Source organism: Tetrahymena thermophila (genome assembly GCF_000189635.1).
Source record: "Tetrahymena thermophila SB210 genomic scaffold scf_8254732, whole genome shotgun sequence".
Lineage (NCBI taxonomy): Eukaryota > Ciliophora > Oligohymenophorea > Hymenostomatida > Tetrahymenidae > Tetrahymena > Tetrahymena thermophila.
In genome coordinates this window covers 1-20,599 of record NW_002476496.1, presented here as the reverse complement: position 1 = coordinate 20,599, position 20,599 = coordinate 1, and the positions used below count along the sequence as shown (strand labels likewise).

Sequence of the window (20,599 nt, the reverse complement as noted above, 5' to 3'; positions counted from 1 at the left end):
TTTTATAAGGAAAAATATCACTATCAAGAGCAAATAAACTATTTTTACTGAAGGTTAAGTGTCAAAATTGAGAGATTAGTGCAATTTTTTAAAGCTTAAACTAAGCATAATGTACCTTAATCACCAATATTATTTGCCCTTATAAATATTGAAGAAAAGAAAATAATTAATTAATTAGTTATTTAGTTAGTTAGAAGGAAAAAGTGAATAAAAAATATGAAATTAATAATAAGAAATTATTTAATTAATTAATAATAAAAGCAAATGCTCAAAATAAAAAAATTAAAATTAAGAAATTTTGAAGAAAAAAAACACTAATATAATAAAAGAGAATAAGAAAACCAAATTAAATAAATAAATAAATAAATAACTAATAAACAAATTAAAAGAGTTACTTATATTTGTTTAAATTCATTTTTATAAAAAAAATATCAACAACACAATCCAAAACAAACAAACAAATAAACTGTTTTTACCTAAATTCAAGTGTCAAATTTGAGAGATTAGTGAAATTTGCTAAAGCAGAACCTAAGTCTGATGCGCCTTTATCACCAATTCCACTCCAACTTTTTAAATATTGAAAAAAAAAAAAATAATTAATTAGTTATTTAGATAAATCAAATAAACATCTAATAAACTAATTAAAAGAGTTATATTTTTTAAATTGATTTTTATAAGCAAAAATATCAGAATCCAAAATAAATAAACTGTTTTTACTTAAGTTTAAGTGTCAAATTTGAGAGTTTAGTGCAATTAGCTAATGCAGAAGCTAAGCCTGTTGCACCTATTTAACCAATTAAATTGTCACTTTTTAAATATTGAAGAAAATAAATAAAATTAATTAGTTTTTTAGAAGGAAAAAGTGAAGAAAAAATATGAAATAATAAGAAATTAATTAATTAATTAATAATAAAAGCAAATAAATGTTGAAAATAAAAAATGAACTAAATTAAGAAAAATACAAGAAGAAAAAAACAAGTAGAATAAAAAACAAAAAGAAAAGTAAATTAAATAAAATAAAATGCTAATAAGAATATTAAAATAATTATTGCTTAAATTCATTTTTTATAAGAAAAAAATATCACAATCTCAAACAAATAAACTGTTTTTACGTAAGATCAAGTGTCAAGTTAGAGAGATTCGTGCAATTTGCTAAACCAGAACTTAAGTCTAATGCATTTGCTGCATTAATTTAATTGTTACTTTTTAAATATTGAAGAAAAAATATATCATTAATTAATTAATTAGTTATTTAGAAGCAAAAAGTGAAGAAAAAATTACAAATTAATTAATAATAAAAGCAAATACATGTTGAAAATAAAAAAATGAGTTAAAATAAGAAAAATTAAATAAATAAATAAACAACTAATATAAAAATTAAAAGAGATTTATTGTTAAAAATTCATTTTTTTAAGGAAAAATATAACAATCCAAAATGAATAAACTGTTTTTACTAAAGAACAAGTTGCAAGTTTGAGAGATTAGTGAAATTAGCTAAAACAGAACCAAAACTTGATGCACCAATTTATCTTTTTTTTTTCTTACAACAAATTTATTTGAGAATGCGAAGAAATTCATAGATTTTGATACTTTTTTTTACAAAAAAATCTAAGAAAAAAGAAATATTAACTTCAAAAATCAATAAAGAAATAAACAAATGATTAATATAAAAAATAAATTAATAAATTAAATAAAATGTTTAATTCTAAGAAATATTTCTGAGTGTATAAATAAATAAATACATGCATTTATATGCAGGATTATGATAACCATTACCAATTTAATTGTCACTGTTTAAATATTAAAGAAAAAATATAATTTAATTAGTTATTTAGAAGAGAAAAATGAAATAATAGGAAATTTATTAATAAATTAATAAATAATAAATGCAAATGCTGAAAATAAAAATAAGTTAAATTTAGAATGATATTAGAAGAAGAAGAAAAAATATAAGTATAATAAAAAAGAAAAAGAAAGTAAATCAAATAAACAGCTGATAAGCAAATTAAAAGAGTTAGTTATTTTGCTATAAATTCATTTTTTTAAGGAAAAATATCACAATCCTAAACAAATAAACTGTTATTACGAAAGATCAAGTGTCAAATTTTAGAGATTAGTGCAATTAGCTAAAGCAGAACCTAAGCCTGATAAACCTATTTAACCAATTTAATTTAACCTTTTTAAATATTAAAGAAAAAATATAAAAACTAAATTTTTTTTATTCTAAATTTATAATTTTAAAAATTTTTATTTTAGATTTATACATAATTAATTTAAATTTGTTTTTAATTTATAATAAATTATTTATTCAATGAATAAATAAATAAATAAATAAATAAATAATAAAAGCAAATAAATAAATGTTGAAATTAAAAAAATGAGCTAAATTAATAAACATAAAAGAAGAAAAAACAAACACAAGTACAATAAAAAAGAAAAATATTGTAAATCAAATGAACAGCTAATAAAAAAATTAAAAGAGTTAGTTAAATTTTTTTTTTAAATTCATTTTTATAACTAAAAATAAATATCACAATCCAAAAGAAATAAATTGTTTTTACTTAAGACTAAGTGTCAAATTTGAGAGATTAGTGCAATTTGCTAAAGCAAGGCCTAAACCTGAAGCAGTTTTATTACCAATTTCACCTTAACTTTTTAAATATTGAAGAAAAAATATATCATTAAATAGTTATTTAGAAGGAAAAAATATAAAATAATAAGAAATAAATGAATTAATAAATAAATAAATAATAAAAGCAAATAAATAAATGTTGAATATAAAAAATGAGTTAAATTAAGTCAGATAGAAGAAGAAAAAACACAAGTACAATAAAAAACGAAAAGAATAATAAGTAAATCAAATGAACAGCTAATAAACAAATTAAAAGAGTTAGTTATATATATTGTTTAAATTCATTTTTTTACTAAAAATAAATATCACAATCCAAAACAAATAAACTATTTTTACTCTAGAAAAAGTGTCAAATTCGAGAGATTAGTGCAATTTGCTATAGCAAGACCTAAACTTGATGCAACTTAATCACCAACTTAATTGCTTCTTTTTAAATATTGAAGAAAAAATATATAATTAATTTGTTATTTAGAAGGAAAAAATGAATAAATAATATGAAATAATAAAAAATAAATGAATGAATTAATAAATAAATAATAAAAGCAAATAAATGTTGAGTATAAAAAAGAGTTAAATAAGTCAGATAGAAGAAGAAAAAACACAAGTACAAAAAAAAAGGAAAAGAATAGTTAATAAAAAAACAGCTAATAAGCAAATTAAAACCGTGTTATAATGTTTAATTAAATTCATTTTTATAAGGAAAAATATCACAATCCAAAACAAACAAATAAATAAACTGTTTTTACATAAGATGAAGTGTCAAATTTGAGAGATTAGTGCAATTTGCTAAACCAGAACCTAAGCCCGATGCAAATTCTGCATCAATTTTATCACACCTTTTTAAATATTGAAGAAAAATTATATAATTAATTTGTTATCTAGAAGGAAAAAAAATGAAGAAGAAATATGAAATAATAAGAAATGAAAGAATTAATAAATAATAAAAGCAAATAAATGTTGAGTATAAAAAAGAGTTAAATTAAGTCAGATAGAAGAAGAAAAAACACAAGTACAATAAAAAAGGAACAGAATAGTTAATAAAAAAAATAGCTAATAAGCAAATTAAAACCATGTTATAATTTTTAATTAAAATCATTTTTATAAGGAAAAATATCACAATCCAAAACAAACAAACAAATAAATAAACTGTTTTTACTTAATATGAAGTACCAAATTTGAGAGATTAGTGCAATTTGCTAAACCAGAACCTAAGCCCGATGCAAGTTTTGCATCAATTTTATCACACCTTTTTAAATATTGAAGAAAAAATATATAATTAATTTGTTATCTAGAAGGAAAAAATGAAGAAGAAATATGAAATATTAAATATGAAAGAATTAATAAATAATAAAAGCAAATAAATGTTGAATATAAAAAAGAGTTAAATTAAGTCAGATAAAAGAAGAAAAAACACAAGTACAATAAAAAAGGAAAAGAATAATAAGTAAATCAAATAAACAGTTAATAAATAAATTAAAAGAGTAAAATTATTTTAAATTCATTTATAGAACAAAAAATATCACTATCCAAAACAAATAAACAAATAAACTATTTTTACCAAAAAAAAAGTGTCAAATTTGAGTTAGAGTGATTTGCTAAACAAGAACCTAAGTTTAATGCACTTGTTAAATTAATTTAATTCTCACTTTTTAAATATTGAAGAAAAAATATATAATTAATTAATATTTAAATATATAAATAATAAAAGCAAATTTTGAAAATTAAAAAATGAATTAAATTAAGAAATATAAAAGAAGAAAAAACACAAGTACAATAAAAAGCTAAAACAAAAGAAAATTAAATAAAACTCGAATAAATAAATTAAAAGAGTTTTTTGTTATAAATTCATTTTTATAACGGAAAATATCACAATCCAAAACAAAGAAATAAACAATTTTTACTAAAAATAAAGTGTCAAATTTGAGAAATTAGAGCAATTTGCTAAACCAGAACCTAAGTTTGATGCATCTTAATCGCTAATTAAAATTCCACTTTTTAAATATTGAATAAAAAATATATCATTAATTAGTGATTTAGAAGGAAAAAATGAAAAAAAAAAAATGAAATAATAAGAAATCAATTAATTAATATATAATAAAAGTAAATGTAGAATATAGAAAAATGAGTTAAATTAAGTAAGAAAGAAAGAAAGAAAGAAAGAAAGAAAAAACACACAATTACAAAAAAAAACAAATCAAATAAAAAAATTATAAAAGTTTAAAAATTTTCTATTATACTCATTTTTATAACAAAAAATATCACAACCCAAAACTTAAAAACAGTTTTTATCAAGTAAAGATTTAGAAAATGAATTTAAAAACATTTAGATTGAAGAAAGAGTTAAAATAGCTAAAAAAACATTCTTATAAATAAAATGAATAAATATAAGTGATAATTTCTATTATAAAAATAGTTTTTAAATAAACTGAAAGTTAAATAAAAATAAAGAAAATATTAATAATAATGCTTATAAAATAAATATACTAGAGATCTAAATTGATAACCTAATGAGATAAAAATGGAGAGTTTAAAAACTTTTTTTATTAATTTATATAAATTTAAAGTATATTGATAAAAAAATTAATTTTTACTTGTTATAATCTTATTTTATATTAAATCTATTATATCATTTATTTTTTTTTTCAAAAATATTGAATAGAAATTTATAGAAATTTAATTAATTAATTATAAGTGAATAAAAAGTACAAATAAATTATATGAATTTATAATTTTGCCTTTAATTAAGGAAATCACAAAAAAGTAAGTTAGTGAGTGAGTGTATCAAATTCATTATTAATCTTAATATTTCTATTTCAAGTGTGTACTTAAAAATATAGTAGAAACAACAGATTAGACAGACATAAATGATAATGGCAATGCGAACTCACTAGAATAAAATAATTTTTTGAAGTATTTACTTATATTGTAAATAGATTAATTTTCATATTTTTTAAATTTTACATTTTTATTTTTGAATCATCAAAATTAACTACTTAATAAAAATTATTTTTATAAAATTTAAGGAAAGTAATTACTATAATTTTTCAAGGTATAAACTATCAATTTCTAATTGCTATTATATATTTAAGAATAGGATAATTTAATAAATAATATTAAATAAACTTTTTTGTGATATTTCTTCTTAAAAGTAAATTTATAAATTCATATTTGATAATTATAATTATTTATTTGTTGGTTTTATCCAAATTAATATGAAATTAAAGTCAATTGATTTTTAATATATTAGATAGAATTAATTAAATTTCCATATTAGATAGCTATTCAATATTTTAGAAAAAAATAAATAAATGATATAAAAGGAATAACATTTCTACAATCTAGAAAGAGTAAATATTTATCTTTTTAAATTTATTATAAATTTATTTTTATGAAAAAAAAAGTTTAAAAACTCTTCTCTTAAATCTCATTAGGTTCTCCATATTGATCTGAGCGGGTATATTTAATTATTAATATTATTATTATTAATGCTTATTTATTTTTATATTTATTTACAATACTTTTTCTAATTAATTATTTTAATTTAATTTTCATTTATAACTTTTGATTTAATTAATTAATTTCTTATTATTTCATATTTTTCCTTCATTTTTTCCTTATAACTAACTAATTAAATATATTTTATTATTCAATATTTAAAAAGTGACAAAAAAATTGATGATGACAATAATAATATAGTCACACAAAAATACATGTATTTATTTATTTATACACTCAGAAATATTACTTAAAATTAAACACATATATTTAATTTTTTAATTTATTTATTTTGTTAATTATTTATTTACCGTAGAATACCTGTTAATTAGCAAAAAAAAAGATATGAGATTTTGTGAATTTTTTCACTACAAAAATTTTACCTTAAAATTTGCGACTTAGAGGATTGCGAATTAACTAACGGGTATTCTACGGTATTACTTTATTCATTTTTGAATTTTATATATCTTTTTTCTTAAAGTTTTTTTTTGGCAAAAAAAATAAAAAAAGTATCAGATTCTATGAATTTGTTCACACTTTCAAACAAATTTTTGGCAAAACAAAAAACAAAAATACCAAAATAGATAATGAAGGTGCATCAGTCTTAAGTACTGCTTTGGCAAAATGCACTAATCTCTCAAATTTGACACTTAATCTTGAGTAAAAATAATATATTTTTAAATTGAGATATTACTTCAAATAAAAACTAATTTGAAACAATATAACTTAAATAATTTATTTATTAACTTATTAATTGATATTTATTTTTTTTCATTTTTATTCAGCTTTATTTTTTTCTTCTTTCTTAATTAATTTAACTAATTTTTTATTTTAAACTTTTATTATTTATATCAATTAATCAATCAATCAATTAATTAATTAATTATATTTATTTCATTTTTTTTCTTCATTTTTTCCTTAAAAGGAATTAATTAATAATATTTTTCTTAAATATTTAAAAAGGTCAAATTAAATTGGTGATAAAGGTATATCAGACTTAGGTTATGGTTTAGCAAACTGCATTAATCTCTCAAATTTGACAATCAATCTCTTGTATAAACAGCTTATTTGTTTTAGATAAAATTTAAAATAAAATTATTCTTTAATAATTTATTTATTAGTTTTATATTTGATTTATTTTTCTTTTTCTATTTGATTAAGCTTTTTTTTTGATTGTTAATTTAACTAATTTTTTCATTTAAAATTATTTCTTATTTTATTAAAGAATAGTTTTCTTATTATTTCATATTTTTCCTTCATTTTTTTCTTCATACTAACTAACTAATTTATTATATTTTATCTTCAAAATTTAAACAGTAAAAATAATGTTGGCGCAGTTGGTGCATCAGGCTTAGGTTCTGATTTAGGAAAGTGTTCTAATCTCTCAAATTTGACACTTAATCTTAGGTAAAAAAGGTTTATTTGTTTTTGATTGTGATATTTTTTCATATAAAAATGAATTTAAAATAAAATAAATCTATCTTTTAATAATTTATTTATTAGCTTTTTATTTAATTTACAGTATTCGAACATATAAATAGCCATATATAATTAATAATCTATTCAATAACAAATTTTTTCACCTTTATTTAATGATTATATCACATCTTTACTACCTATAATATATGTAATTCTAGCAGTATTTTAATTAGAGCTCAGACTACCATTTATTTTATGATGCTACTTTGATATTTTAGTTTTTGAATTAATTGTGATATTCCTTTGCTGATAAATTTAATTATATCATCTATACTTTTAATTCTATATAATATTTTTATTATGTTATGATAGAGTAAATAATTTTTATAAGATAAAGTATCTTTTATGGAATAAAAATCTTAATTTATCAATCTATATAAAAATGATAAGTGTTACTTTAAGGTTAGAAAACTTTATTTTTCATTTTTATTTAATATAGCTCATTTTTTCATATTCAACTTTCTTTTGCAATTATGATTAATTTCTTATCATTTCATATTTTTTCTTAATTTTTTCTTTCTAAATAACTTTTTCCTTCAATATTTAAAAAGTTTCAATTAAATTGGAGCAATTGGCGCATCAATATTATGTTCTGGTTTAGCAAAGTGTATTAACCTTTCAAATTTGACACTAAATCTTAGGTAAAAAAAGTTTGTTTATTTTATTGTGAAATTTTTGAATATAAAATAAATTAAAAAAAAAATAACTCTTTTTATAAATAATCCTCTTATTTGATTTATTTTTATTTTTTATTATTATTCTGCTTGTGTTTTTCTTTCTACTTTTCTTGATTTAATTAATTTTTTCATTTCAACTTTTACTTTTATTATTAATTAAATTATTCATTTACTACTATTTCATATTTTTCTTCTAATTAACAAATTAATTTTTTATTTTTCTACAATATTTTAAAAGTTAGAATTAAATTGGTGACGAAGGTGCATCAGGCTTAGGCTCTAGTTTAGCAAACTTCACTAATCTCACAAGTTTGACACTTAATCTATAGTAAAAAAAGTTTATTTGTTTTGGAATGTGACAACATTTTAATATAAAAATGAATTTAAAATAATATAACTCTTATTTATCTATTAGGTTTTTAATTGATTTATTTTTTATTTTGCTTGTTTTACTTTTCCTTCCTTTGTTTATAAACTAATATTTTTTAATCATTTTTTCCTTCTAACTGATTAATTAATTAATTATTTTTTTTTTTTAATATTTAAAAAGTTCCAATTAAATTAGCGATAAAGGTGTATCAGATTTAGGTTTGGCTTTATCAAACTGCACTAATCTCTTATATTTGAAGCTTTATCTTCTGTACAAACAGTTTATTCGTTTTTGATTATGATATTTTTTAATATAAAAATTAATTTAAAACAATAGAGCTTAATAATTTATTTATTAGCTTTTAACTAATTAATTTTTCATTTTTATTTTGATTGTTTTTTTTTTCTTAGTTGATTTAACTAATTTTTGTATTTTCAACTTTTGATTTTATTATTAATTGATTTATTTTTTATTATTTTATTTTATCCTTCTAAATAACTAATTAATTATATTCATTTTTTCTTCAATATTAAAAAGCGATAATTAAATTGGATTTGAAGGTTCATTAGGCTTAGGTATTGGTTTAGAAAAATGCACTAATCTCTAAAATTTGATACTTTTTCTATAGTAAAAACATTTTATTTACTTTTTATGATATTTTTTAACATAAAATTAATTTAAAACAAAAAAACTCATTAATTAACTAAATAATTAATTTATCAGCTTTTAATTTTATTTATTTTTCTTTGTCTTTTTTATTAATTAATTTAAAATATAAGTTTTAATTTATAAATTTTATTCTATTTATTTTTTTATTAATTTATGTTAAAAGTGTAACCATAACCGATGAATCATAATATTTGAAAGTAAAAAGCAAGTGTCTTAAATCAAAAAGATTAGTTGTCTTTAAAATTTTTTATAGGTGATAAAAAAGTGGCAAAAAAAGGCCAATAATATAATATTATAACATTAATAACTTATTTTATATTTATCGCATTCACTACAATAAATTCTTTAATTTGTGTTATAAAAATTAAATTATGGTAAATGTAATTAAAATTGTTTCTTATTCTATTTTATTAATTTCTTTTTTATTTATTTTTTATTTTTTTAAATTTAAATTTTTAATTGTTAAATTGTTAATTTATGATATGCAATACATATTTCTATTTATTAATAATTTTTAATAATATCATATACATATTATTTATACTAATTTAATCTTTATTCAATCAATATTTTTTGATTAACCAATATAAAGAATTTATTTTTTATCTTTCAAATTTATATAAATAATAATATTATTTTTTAATTATTTTAATTAAATTTATTAGTTTAAAATTAATTGTGAGTCTGTTGCCGTTAAAAAATTTTCTTTTTGTCAAAGAATCAATTTCTACCCCTATATAAAAATTTATTTGTTGGTTTTAATCAAATTAATTTCAAATAAAAGTAAATTACTTTTTAATATACTGATTATTAATTAATTAATTAAATTTCCAAAGAGGTTTTCAATATTTTTGATAAAAAAAATAAATGATGTAAAAGGAATAACATTTCTACAATATAGAAAAAGTATTTTGTTTATCTTTATATTTATATTATAAATTTATTTTTAATAATGAAAAAAGTTTATAAGCTCTTCACTTAAATCTCATTAGGTTCTCCATATTAATCTGAGCAGGTATATTTAATTTATTAATATTATTATTCATGCTTATTTAGTTTTTAAGTTATTTAAAATATTTTTTCAAACAGAAATTCTTATTTATTTTCATTCATTTTTATTTATTTAATTATTTTATTTTATTTTAATTTTCATTTACAATTTTAGATTTAATTACTAATTAATTAATTCACTTCTTATTAATTTTCCTGCATTTTTTACTTCTAACTAACTAATTAAATATATTTTTTTCTTCAATATTTAAAAAGTGACAAAAAAATTGATGATGATAATAACAATATAGTCACACATAATTACATGTATTTATTTATTTATACACTTAGAAATATTTCTTAAAATTAAACAAAAATATTTAATTTATAAACTTATTTATTTTGTTAATTATTGATTTATTGCTTTATTCATTTTTGAAGCTTAAATTACTTTTTTCTAAAAGTCTTTTTTTTGGCAAAAAATATAAAAAGTATCAGACTAAATGAATTTCTTCGCATTTTCAAAGAAATTTGTGGCAAAACAAAAAACAAAAGTACCAAAATAGATGATGAAGGTGCATCAGTCTTAAGTTCTGCTTTGGCAAAATGCACTAATCTCGCAAATTTGACACTTAATCTTGAGTAAAAACAGTTTATTTTTAAATTGTGAAATTATTTGAAATAAATAATAATTTTAAATAAATTAACTTATATAATTTATTTATTAACTTTTTAATTGATACATTTTTTTTTTTCATTTTTATTCAGTTTTATTTTTTTCTTCTTTCTTTGTTAATTTAACTCATTTTTTATTTTAAACTTTTATTATTTATATCAATTAATTAATTTTTATTATTTCATATTTTTTTCTTCATTTTTTGCTTATAAATAATTAATAATATTTTTTCTTAAATATTTAAAAAGGTAAAATTAAATTGGCGATAAAGGTACATCAGATTTAAGTTCTGGTTTAGCAAAGTGCACTAATCTTTCAAATCTGGCACTTCATCTCTAGTATAAACAGTTTATTAATTTTAGATTGTGATATTTTTTAATATATAAAGAATTTAAAAAATTTTTCCTTCATTTTTTTCTTCATACTAACTAACTATTTTATTATATTTTTTCTTCAATATTTAAACAGTTAAAATAAAATTGGTGCAGCTGGTGCTTCAAGCTTAGGTTCTGATTTAGGAAAGTGCTCGAATCTCTCAAATTTGACACTTAATCTTAGGCAAAAAAGTTTATTTGTTTTCGATTGTGAAATTTTTTAATTTAAAAATGAATTTAAAATAATATAGATCTATCTTTTAATAATTTATTTATTAGCTTTTTATTTAATTTACAGTAATAAATAATCATATTTAATTAATAGATAAAATACAATCAATAATAAATTCAACAATCCCTTTTTTCACTTTTATTAAATGATTAGAAAACATCATTACTGTCAAGAATATATGTAATTCTAGTAGTCTTCTAATATAAGCTCTGACCACTATTTTCTGATGCTACTTTGATATTTTACTTTTTAATTAATGTGATATTCCTTTGCTGATAAATTTAATTATATCATATATACTTTTAATTTTACATAATATTTTAATTATATTATGATAGAGTAAATAATTCTCTATAAGATGAACTATCTATTTATTATTGAATAAAAGTCTTAATTTATTGATCTAAAAAAAAATGATAAGTGTCACTTATTGGCTCGAAAACTTTATTTTTCATTTTTATTTTGTTTATTTTTGTTAATATAACTCATTTATTCATTTTCAACTTTTTCACTTATGTATGATTAATTTTTATCATTTCATATTTTTTCTTTCTAAATAACTTATTAATTATATTTTTTCTTCAATATTTAAACAGTAAAAATAAAATTGATGCAGTTGGTGCATCAGGCTTAGGTTCTGGTTTAGCATAGTGCTCTAGCCTCTCAAATTTAACACTTAATCTTAGGTAAAAAAAGTTTGTTTGTTTGTTTGCTTTGATAGTGATAATTTAAAACAAAACAACTAACTCTTCAATAATTTATTTTTAACTTCTTATTTGATTTATTTTTATTTTTTATTCTGCTTGTGTTTTTCTTTCTATTTTTCTTAATTTAATTAATTTTTTATCATTTTCAACTTTTGCTTTAATTATTAATTGATTTATTCATTTATAATTATTTCTTCTTCTTATTTTCCACTAATTAACAAATCAATTATATTTTTTTTTTCAATATTTAAAAAGTTAGAATTAAATTGGTGACGAAGGTACATCAGGCTTAGGCTCCGGTTTAGCAAAGTGCACTAATCTTTCAAGTTTAACACTTGATCTATAGTAAAACGAGTTTATTTGTCTAGGATTGTGACACTATAAAAAGAATTTAAAACAATATGACTTTTATTTATTTATTTATTAGGCTTTTAATTGATTTATATTTATTGTCTTTTTTATTCTGCTTTCTTTGTTTTTTCTTTCTTTGTTAATTAACTAATGTTTTTTAATCATTTTTTCCTTCTAACTGATTAATTAATTATATTTTTTTTCAATATTTAAAAAGTTCCAATTAAATTAATGATAAAGGTGCATCAGATTTAGGTTTTGCTTTATCAAAACGCACTAATCTCTTATATTTGAAGCTTTATATTCTGTAAAAACAGTTATTCCTTTTTGATTGTTATATTTTTAATATAAAAATGAATTAAAAAAATATAGCTAAAAAATTTATTTATTAGCTTTTAATTAATTAATTAATTATTTTTTATTTTGATTGTATTTTTTTTTCTTCTTTATTTGTTAATTTACTAATTTTTGTTTTTTCAACTTTTGATTTTATTATTAATTGATTTATTTTTATTATTTCCTTTTTTTTCATCATTTTATCCATTTAAATAGCTAATTAATTATATTTATTTCTTCTTCAATATTTAAAAAGTGACAATTAAATTGGATATGAAGGATAATTAGGCTTAGGTATTGGTTTAGAAAAATGCACTAATCTCTAAAATTTGATACTTTTTCTTTTGTAAAAACAGTCTATTTACTTTGGATTATTTATGTTATTTTTTAACATAAAATTAGTTTAAAATAATATGACAGATTAATTAATTTATTGGCTTTTAATTTGATTTATTTTCTTTGTCTTTTTTATTAATTTATTCTTTAATTTATAAATTTTATTCTTTTTATTTTTTTATTATTTAAACTAAAAGCTCAACCACAACCGATGAATCATAATATTTGAAAGTAAAAAGCAAGTGTCTTAAATCAAAAAGATTAGTTATCTTTAAAATATATTATAGGTGATAAAAAAGTGGTAAAAAAAGACAAATAATATAATATTAATATTATAACATTAGTAACTTTTATAATATTTATCTCGCATTCAATACAATAAATTCTTTAATCTGACATTTAAATATTGTTTTTCAATCATAAAGTAAAAACAAGTACATTTTGCATTAATCAATCGTAAAGTAAAAATAATTATCATTTGTATAAATTAACATATTTAAAATCAAAGAAAATGCAAAAAATGATAATAATTTGTATTGTTTAAAATCAAAGAAATGTAGAAAATGAATTTAAAAATACATACAGTAAAAAAATAAAAACAAGAAACTCTTTATATGTTTTAGTGATGTATAATAAATAATTCGTTTAAAAAATTAGTGGTTAAAAGAAAATACAGTTTATGTTATTTTTAGAATTTTGATATTTTTTATAATCTTTAAAAAAGTGCATATGATAAATAAAATATTATAAAAAGTAAATTAAAATCAAATAAATTTTAATATTTTTAAGAGTAAATTATTTAAAATATAATACTAAAAATATAAAATGATTTGATCATTTTTTTATTATTTATAAGCTATTTATTAAATTATAAAAATATGATATTATTAAATATAAAAACAATAATAAAATCTATTTTTAGGTAAAAAAACTTTTTAAAAATATTAAAAAATAAAACATATAATTAATATTCAATTATTAAAACATTTATTTAATATTTATTCATACTTTTTTACCACTTGTTTATCATCAACAATTTATTTAAAAGACAACTAATCTTTTTGATTTAAGACACTTGCTTAATGATTTATTCGTTTTGTTTTAACTTTTTTAATAAATTTGTAAATTTTAATGAAATATTAAATAAAATAAAATTATAAAATAAAAATTATTTCTTTTTATAAATAAATAAAATAAAGTTAGTGGAATAAAAAAGATTAAAAAAAATCAAATAAAAGCTGTCAAATCATTTCAAGGAGCTTTATTGTTTTAAATTAGTTTTTATAATTAAAAATATCACAATCCAAAACAAATAAACTGTTTTTACAGAAGATCAAGTGTCAAATTTAAGAGATTAATGCATTTAGCTAAACCAGAACATAAGTCTGATGTACCTTCGTCACCAATTTAATTATCACTTTTTAAATATTGAAGAAAAAATACATGATTAAATAGTTAATTAGAAGGAAAAAATGAACAAAAAATATGAAATAACAAGATTAATTAATATTAAAAGTAAAAGTTGAAAAAAAAGTGAAGAGTTAAATTAACAAAGAAAGAACAAAAAAAAAGCAAGCACAATAAAAAGAAAAAAGAGCTTTATTGTTTTAAATTAGTTTTTATAATTAAAAATATCACAATCCAAAACAAAATAAACTGTTTTTACAGAAGAATAAGTGTCAAATTTGAGAGATTAATGCATTTAGCTAAATCAGAACCTAAGCCTGATGCACCTTCGTCACCAATATAATTGTTACTTTTTAAATATAGAATAAAAAATATATCATTAAATAGTACAAAGAAAGAACAAAAAAAAAAAGTAAGCAAAATAAAAAAAGAGCTTTATTGTTTTAAATTAGTTTTTATAATTAAAAATATCACAATCAAAAACAAATAAACTGTTTTTACACAAGATTAAGTGTCAAATTTGAGAGATTAATGCATTTAGCTAAACCAGAACCTAAGCCTGATGCACCTTCATCACCAATTAAATTGTAACTTTTTAAATATTGAAGAAAAAATACATGATTAAATAGTACAAAGAAAGAAAGAAAAAAAAAGCAAGCAAAATAAAAAAAGAGCTTTATTGTTTTAAATTAGTTTTTATCATTAAAAATTTCACAATCCAAAACAAATAAACTGTTTTTACCAAAGATCAAGTGTCAAATTTGAGAGATTAATGCACTTAGCTAAACCAGAAACTAAGCCTGATGCACCTTCGTCACCAATATAATTGTTACTTTTTAAATATTGAAAAAAATATATATTATTAAATAGTTAATTAGAAGGAAAAAATGAAGAAAAATATGAAATAATAAGATTAATTAATTAATAATCAAAGCAAAAGTTGAAAATAAAAGGATAATTTAAATTAACAAAGAAAGAACAAAAAAAAAGCAAGCAAAATTAAAAAAGAGCTTTATTGTTTTAAATTAGTTTTATCATTAAAAATATCACAATCCAAAACAAATAAACTGTTTTTACCTAAGATGAAGTGTCAAATTTGAGAGATTAATGCATTTAGCTAAACCAGAACCTAAGCCTGATGCACCTTCGTCACCAATTTAATTGCTTCTTTTTAAATATTGAAAAAAATATATATCATTAAATAATTAATTAGAATGAAAAAATGAAGAAAAATATGAAATAATAAGATTAATTAATTAATAATAAATGCTAAAGTTGAAAATAAAAGGATGAGTAAAATTAACAAAGAAAGAACAAAAAAAAAGCAAGCAAAATTAAAAAAGAGCTTTATTGTTTTAAATTAGTTTTTATAATTAAAAATATCACAATCCAAAACAAATAAACTATTTTTACTAAAGATCAAGTGTCAAATTTGAGAGATTAATGCATTTAGCTAAACCAGAACCTAAGCCTGATGCACCTTCTTTACCAATTTAATTATCACTTTTTAATTATTGAATAAAAAATATATCATTAAATAGTTATTTAGAAGGAAAAAATGAAGAAAAAATATGAAATAATAAGATTAATTAATTAATAATAAAAGTAAAAGTTGAAAATAAAAGGATGAGTAAAATCAACAAAGAAAGAACAAAAAAAAAGCAAGCAAAATTAAAAAAGAGCTTTATTGTTTTAAATTAGTTTTTATCATTAAAAATATCACAATCTAAAACAAATAAATTGTTTTTACCGAAGATCAAGTGTCAAATTTGAGAGATTAATGCACTTAGCTAAACCAGAACCTAAGCCTGATGCACCTTCTTTACCAATTTAATTCTCACTTTTTAATTATTGAATAAAAAATATATCATTAAATAGTTATTTAGAAGGAAAAAATGAAGAAAAAATATGAAATAATAAGATTAATTAATTAATTAATAATAAAAGTAAAAGTTGAAAATAAAAGGATGAGTAAAATCAACAAAGAAAGAACAAAAAAAAAGCAAGCAAAATTAAAAAAGAGCTTTATTGTTTTAAATTAGTTTTTATCATTAAAAATATCACAATCTAAAACAAATAAATTGTTTTTACCGAAGATCAAGTGTCAAATTTGAGAGATTAATGCACTTAGCTAAACCAGAACCTAAGCCTGATGCACCTTCGTCATTAATATAATTGTAACTTTTTAAATATTGAAAAAAATATATATCATTAAATAGTTAATTAGAACAAAAAAACGAAGAAAAAATATGAAATAATAGATGGGATTTTAAATTTTAAATCTGATTTTTTTTTCAAAAAAATGATATGTTGATAGAATGTAGGATATACATTATTTCAAATTTTACATTTTGTGAATTTAAAGCTTTCTAAAAACTCAAAAATAAAGTTATTTAAAGCTAATTTAGCTTTATTTATTATGTTATTAAGATATATTACATTTTACCTTTTGTAAATTAAATATGCATTTCACTCTAGTTAATTAACAAAGAATGAAAATAAAAAGAAAAAGGAAAATAAATCAAATAAGTTAAAAGAGCTTTAATGTTTTAAATTAACTTAAATAATTAAAAATATTACAATCCAAAACTAATAAATTGCTTTTATTAAGGGGAAATTTTAATAGCAAAAAATGAAGAAGAAAAAAATAAATAATAAAAATGAATAATAAATAAATAATTAAAAATTGAATAGAAAATTAAGTTAAAATAGCTAAAAAATCTTTGTTTTAATAAAAATCAATGAATAATGGTGATAATTTCTATAATAAAAATTATTTATTTTAATAAATTAAAAGTTAAATTTATAAAAAATGTTAATCATAATAAAAATAATATTTATAAATAAAATATACTTTAGATCAATATTTAGATCAATATGGAGAACCTAATGAGATGAAAGTGAAGAGCTTAAAAACTTTTTTTATTAATTAAAATAAATTTAAAGGATATTAATAAAAAAATTAATAATTACATCTTCGAGTTCTTAATAATATTTAATCTATTATATCATTTATTTATTTATTTATTTTTTCAAAAATATTGAATAGCAGAAATTTATGGAATTTAATTAATTAATTAATTAATTATAGATGGGTAAAACGAACAAATAAAATATAATAATTAATTAATTAATTATCAAATATTAATTTATAAATTTGGTTAAATGAAGAAATATCACATACAAATTAATTAACATTCATTATTTAATCTTAATATTTGTATTTAAAACAATAACTTAAAAATATAATAGGAATTAGAGATGCGCAGTTAGCAATATTTGAAAGAATTCTAATAGTTAATTAATTAATTAATGTTCTTAAATTTTATAAAAATAATGTTTATAAGTAGACTTTTCTGTTTTAGCTCTGTAGTTAATTATAGGAATATTTATAATATCTCTAATTATTCTCTAATCACATTAGTTTTTTTTTGTAAGCACATTTTATTTAGGTATAGATTGCATCCACTAAATAAGTAAGTGCATTTAATACCAACATAAATAACTTTTTAATAAATAGAGTTACTCTAAATAATATTTTTATTTTTAAAATTGAGGGCTTAATTAATTTTGAAGCATTAAAATGCTTAAATATTATTTATTACATCTAATTTTTGAAGCAGTATTTCATTATTAAATATCTCATAATGAATACATCAGAATCTATCTATAAACTGTTTGTAAATATTTTAACTCAAAATTTTTATCAATTTCAGATTATTAATATATTTTCCAAATATCTGTTTTTAATAAAATAAAAAATATTACGAAATTGTTTTCTTCTTCCATACATTTATTGCCTGCCTATTTGTTTAATTAAATTATTTTATAATAAATTCTATTCCATTTTATTTTAATTTTTTCATATAACTTTATCTAGATTGGATAGTTTATTTACTGTATGTTATCAAAATTTTTGTGGGAGATTAATTAAATCATGAAAAAATATTATTAGAATAAGGCACTTTTTTTTTGCCAAAAAAGATACTTAGGGAATGCCTTAATTAATGAGCATTTACAGTATATAATAGAAAAACAATAATAAAATATATCTATCTATTAGTATTTTAGGTTAATAAACTTTATAAAATATAAAATATTATTCAAATATTTTATATTTATTCATCCTTTTTTCGCCACTTGTTTATCACTCAAATAATATTTCAAAGACAACTAATCTTTTTGATTTAAGACACTTGCTTATTACTTTCAATTTTTATGGTTTATTTAACTTTCTAAAAATATAAAAATAAATTTGTGTAAATTTTAAATTTATATCAAATAAAATAAACTTTTAAATTAAAAATTATTTCTTAAATTAATAAATAAAATAAAATTAGTGATAAAAAGATAAAAAAATTAATCAAATATAAGCTATCAAATATATTCAAAGAGCTTTTTTGCTTTATTTTCATTTTTATTGTTTAAAATATGAAAAAATGAAGAAAAAATATAAAATTATAAGATTAATTAATTAATAATAAAAGCAAAAGTTGAAAATAAAATGATGAGTTAAATTAACAAAGAAAGAACAAAAAAAAAGCAAGCAAAATTAAAAAAGAGCTTTATTGTTTTAAATTAGTTTTTATAATTAAAAATATCACAATCCAAAACAAATAAACTGTTTTTACCCAAGATGAAGTGTCAAATTTGAGAGATTAATGCATTTAGCTAAACCAGAACCTAAGCCTGATGCACCAATTGCACCAATTTAATTGAAACTTTTTAAATATTGAAAAAAATATTTATCATTAAATAGTTAATTAGAAGGAAAAAATGAAGAAAAATATGAAATAATAAGATTAATTAATTAATTAATAATAAAAGCAAAAGTTGAAAATAAAAGGATGAGTAAAATTAACAAAGAAAGAACAAAAAAAAAAGCAAGCAAAATTAAAAAAGAGTTTTATTGTTTTAAATTAGTTTTATCATTAAAAATATCACAATCCAAAACAAATAAACTGTTTTTACCGAAGATGAAGTGTCAAATTTGAGAGATTAATGCACTTAGCTAAACCAGAACCTAAGCCTGATGCACCTTCGTCACCAATTTAATTGCCACTTTTTAAATATTGAAAAAAATAAATATCATTAAATAGTTAATTAGAAGGAAAAAATGAAGAAAAAATATGAAATAATAAGATTAATTAATTAATAATAAAAGCAAAAGTTGAAAATAAAATGATGAGTTAAATTAACAAAGAAAGAATAAAAAAAAGCAAACATAATAAAAAAAGAGCTTTATTGTTTTAAATTAGCTTATATAATTAAAAATATCACAATCCAAAACAAATAAACTATTTTTACCGAAGATGAAGTGTCAAATTTGAGAGATTAATGCATTTAGCTAAACCAGAACCTAAGCCTGATGCACCAATTGCACCAATTTAATTGAAACTTTTTAAATATTGAAAAAAATAAATATCATTAAATAGTTAATTAGAAGGAAAAAATGAAGAAAAAATATGAAATAATAAGATTAATTAATTAATAATAATAGCAAAAGTTGAAAATAAAATGATGAGTTAAATTAACAAAGAAAGAACAAAAAAAAAAGCAAGCAAAATTAAAAAAGAGCTTTATTGTTTTAAATTAGTTTTCATAATTAAAAATATCACAATCCAAAACAAATAAACTATTTTTACTCTAGATCAAGTGTCAAATTTGAGAGATTAATGCATTTAGCTAAACCAGAACCTAAGCCTGATGCACCTTCGTCACTAATTTAATTCTCACTTTTTAAATATTGAAAAAAATATATATCATTAAATAATTAATTAGAAGGAAAAAATGAAGAAAAATATGAAATAATAAAATTAATAAATTAATAATAAAAGTAAAAGTTGGGAATAAAATGATGAATTAAAT

General features: G+C 18.2%; 5 protein-coding genes across 5 annotated transcripts in view; 2 read left to right on the top strand and 3 right to left on the bottom strand. All coding sequences in view use genetic code 6, as the record gives it.

Annotated features, from left to right (window-relative positions):
* Positions 1–5,262, bottom strand: part of TTHERM_001302819 (cyclic nucleotide-binding domain protein) — a gene marked incomplete at both ends in the record, with an annotated part of 6,038 nt that extends 776 nt beyond the window's left edge. The window contains 14 exons of the mRNA XM_012796405.1: positions 49–138; positions 477–566; positions 718–807; positions 1,113–1,202; positions 1,455–1,589; positions 1,743–1,790; positions 2,087–2,176; positions 2,562–2,651; positions 2,969–3,058; positions 3,379–3,468; positions 3,789–3,878; positions 4,534–4,623; positions 5,117–5,166; positions 5,224–5,262. Coding sequence (XP_012651859.1) covers positions 49–138; positions 477–566; positions 718–807; positions 1,113–1,202; positions 1,455–1,589; positions 1,743–1,790; positions 2,087–2,176; positions 2,562–2,651; positions 2,969–3,058; positions 3,379–3,468; positions 3,789–3,878; positions 4,534–4,623; positions 5,117–5,166; positions 5,224–5,262 — 1,172 coding nt within the window. The remainder of the gene's footprint in view (positions 1–48; positions 139–476; positions 567–717; positions 808–1,112; positions 1,203–1,454; positions 1,590–1,742; positions 1,791–2,086; positions 2,177–2,561; positions 2,652–2,968; positions 3,059–3,378; positions 3,469–3,788; positions 3,879–4,533; positions 4,624–5,116; positions 5,167–5,223) is intronic.
* Positions 5,263–5,844: 582 nt separating this feature from the next.
* On the top strand, positions 5,845–8,012 carry TTHERM_001302818 (transmembrane protein, putative; the record flags this gene model as incomplete). The annotated part of the gene is made up of 7 exons (XM_012796404.1): positions 5,845–5,979; positions 6,034–6,086; positions 6,294–6,344; positions 6,638–6,787; positions 7,091–7,180; positions 7,445–7,534; positions 7,650–8,012. The coding sequence occupies 7 exons, from the start codon at positions 5,845–5,847 to the stop codon at positions 7,840–7,842; spliced, it is 762 nt and encodes a 253-aa protein (XP_012651858.1). The 3' UTR covers positions 7,843–8,012.
* A 404-nt stretch (positions 8,013–8,416) lies between these two features.
* TTHERM_001302817 (hypothetical protein) lies at positions 8,417–9,169 on the bottom strand (the record flags this gene model as incomplete). The annotated part of the gene is made up of 1 exon (XM_012796403.1): positions 8,417–9,169. The coding sequence occupies one exon, from the start codon at positions 9,167–9,169 to the stop codon at positions 8,417–8,419; it is 753 nt and encodes a 250-aa protein (XP_012651857.1).
* A 1,020-nt stretch (positions 9,170–10,189) lies between these two features.
* On the top strand, positions 10,190–12,677 carry TTHERM_001302816 (hypothetical protein; the record flags this gene model as incomplete). Its single annotated transcript, XM_012796402.1, has 8 exons — positions 10,190–10,228; positions 10,285–10,337; positions 10,589–10,639; positions 10,805–10,954; positions 11,237–11,326; positions 11,457–11,546; positions 12,191–12,280; positions 12,557–12,677. The coding sequence occupies 8 exons, from the start codon at positions 10,190–10,192 to the stop codon at positions 12,675–12,677; spliced, it is 684 nt and encodes a 227-aa protein (XP_012651856.1).
* A 1,943-nt stretch (positions 12,678–14,620) lies between these two features.
* TTHERM_001302815 (cyclic nucleotide-binding domain protein) lies at positions 14,621–20,466 on the bottom strand (the record flags this gene model as incomplete). Its single annotated transcript, XM_012796401.1, has 12 exons — positions 14,621–14,741; positions 14,991–15,080; positions 15,233–15,322; positions 15,474–15,563; positions 15,809–15,898; positions 16,145–16,234; positions 16,482–16,571; positions 16,823–16,912; positions 19,363–19,452; positions 19,703–19,792; positions 20,039–20,128; positions 20,377–20,466. Coding segments are annotated over 12 exons (1,111 nt in total), but the record flags the coding sequence as incomplete, so codon positions are not given.
* Between the last annotated feature and the right edge of the window lie 133 nt (positions 20,467–20,599).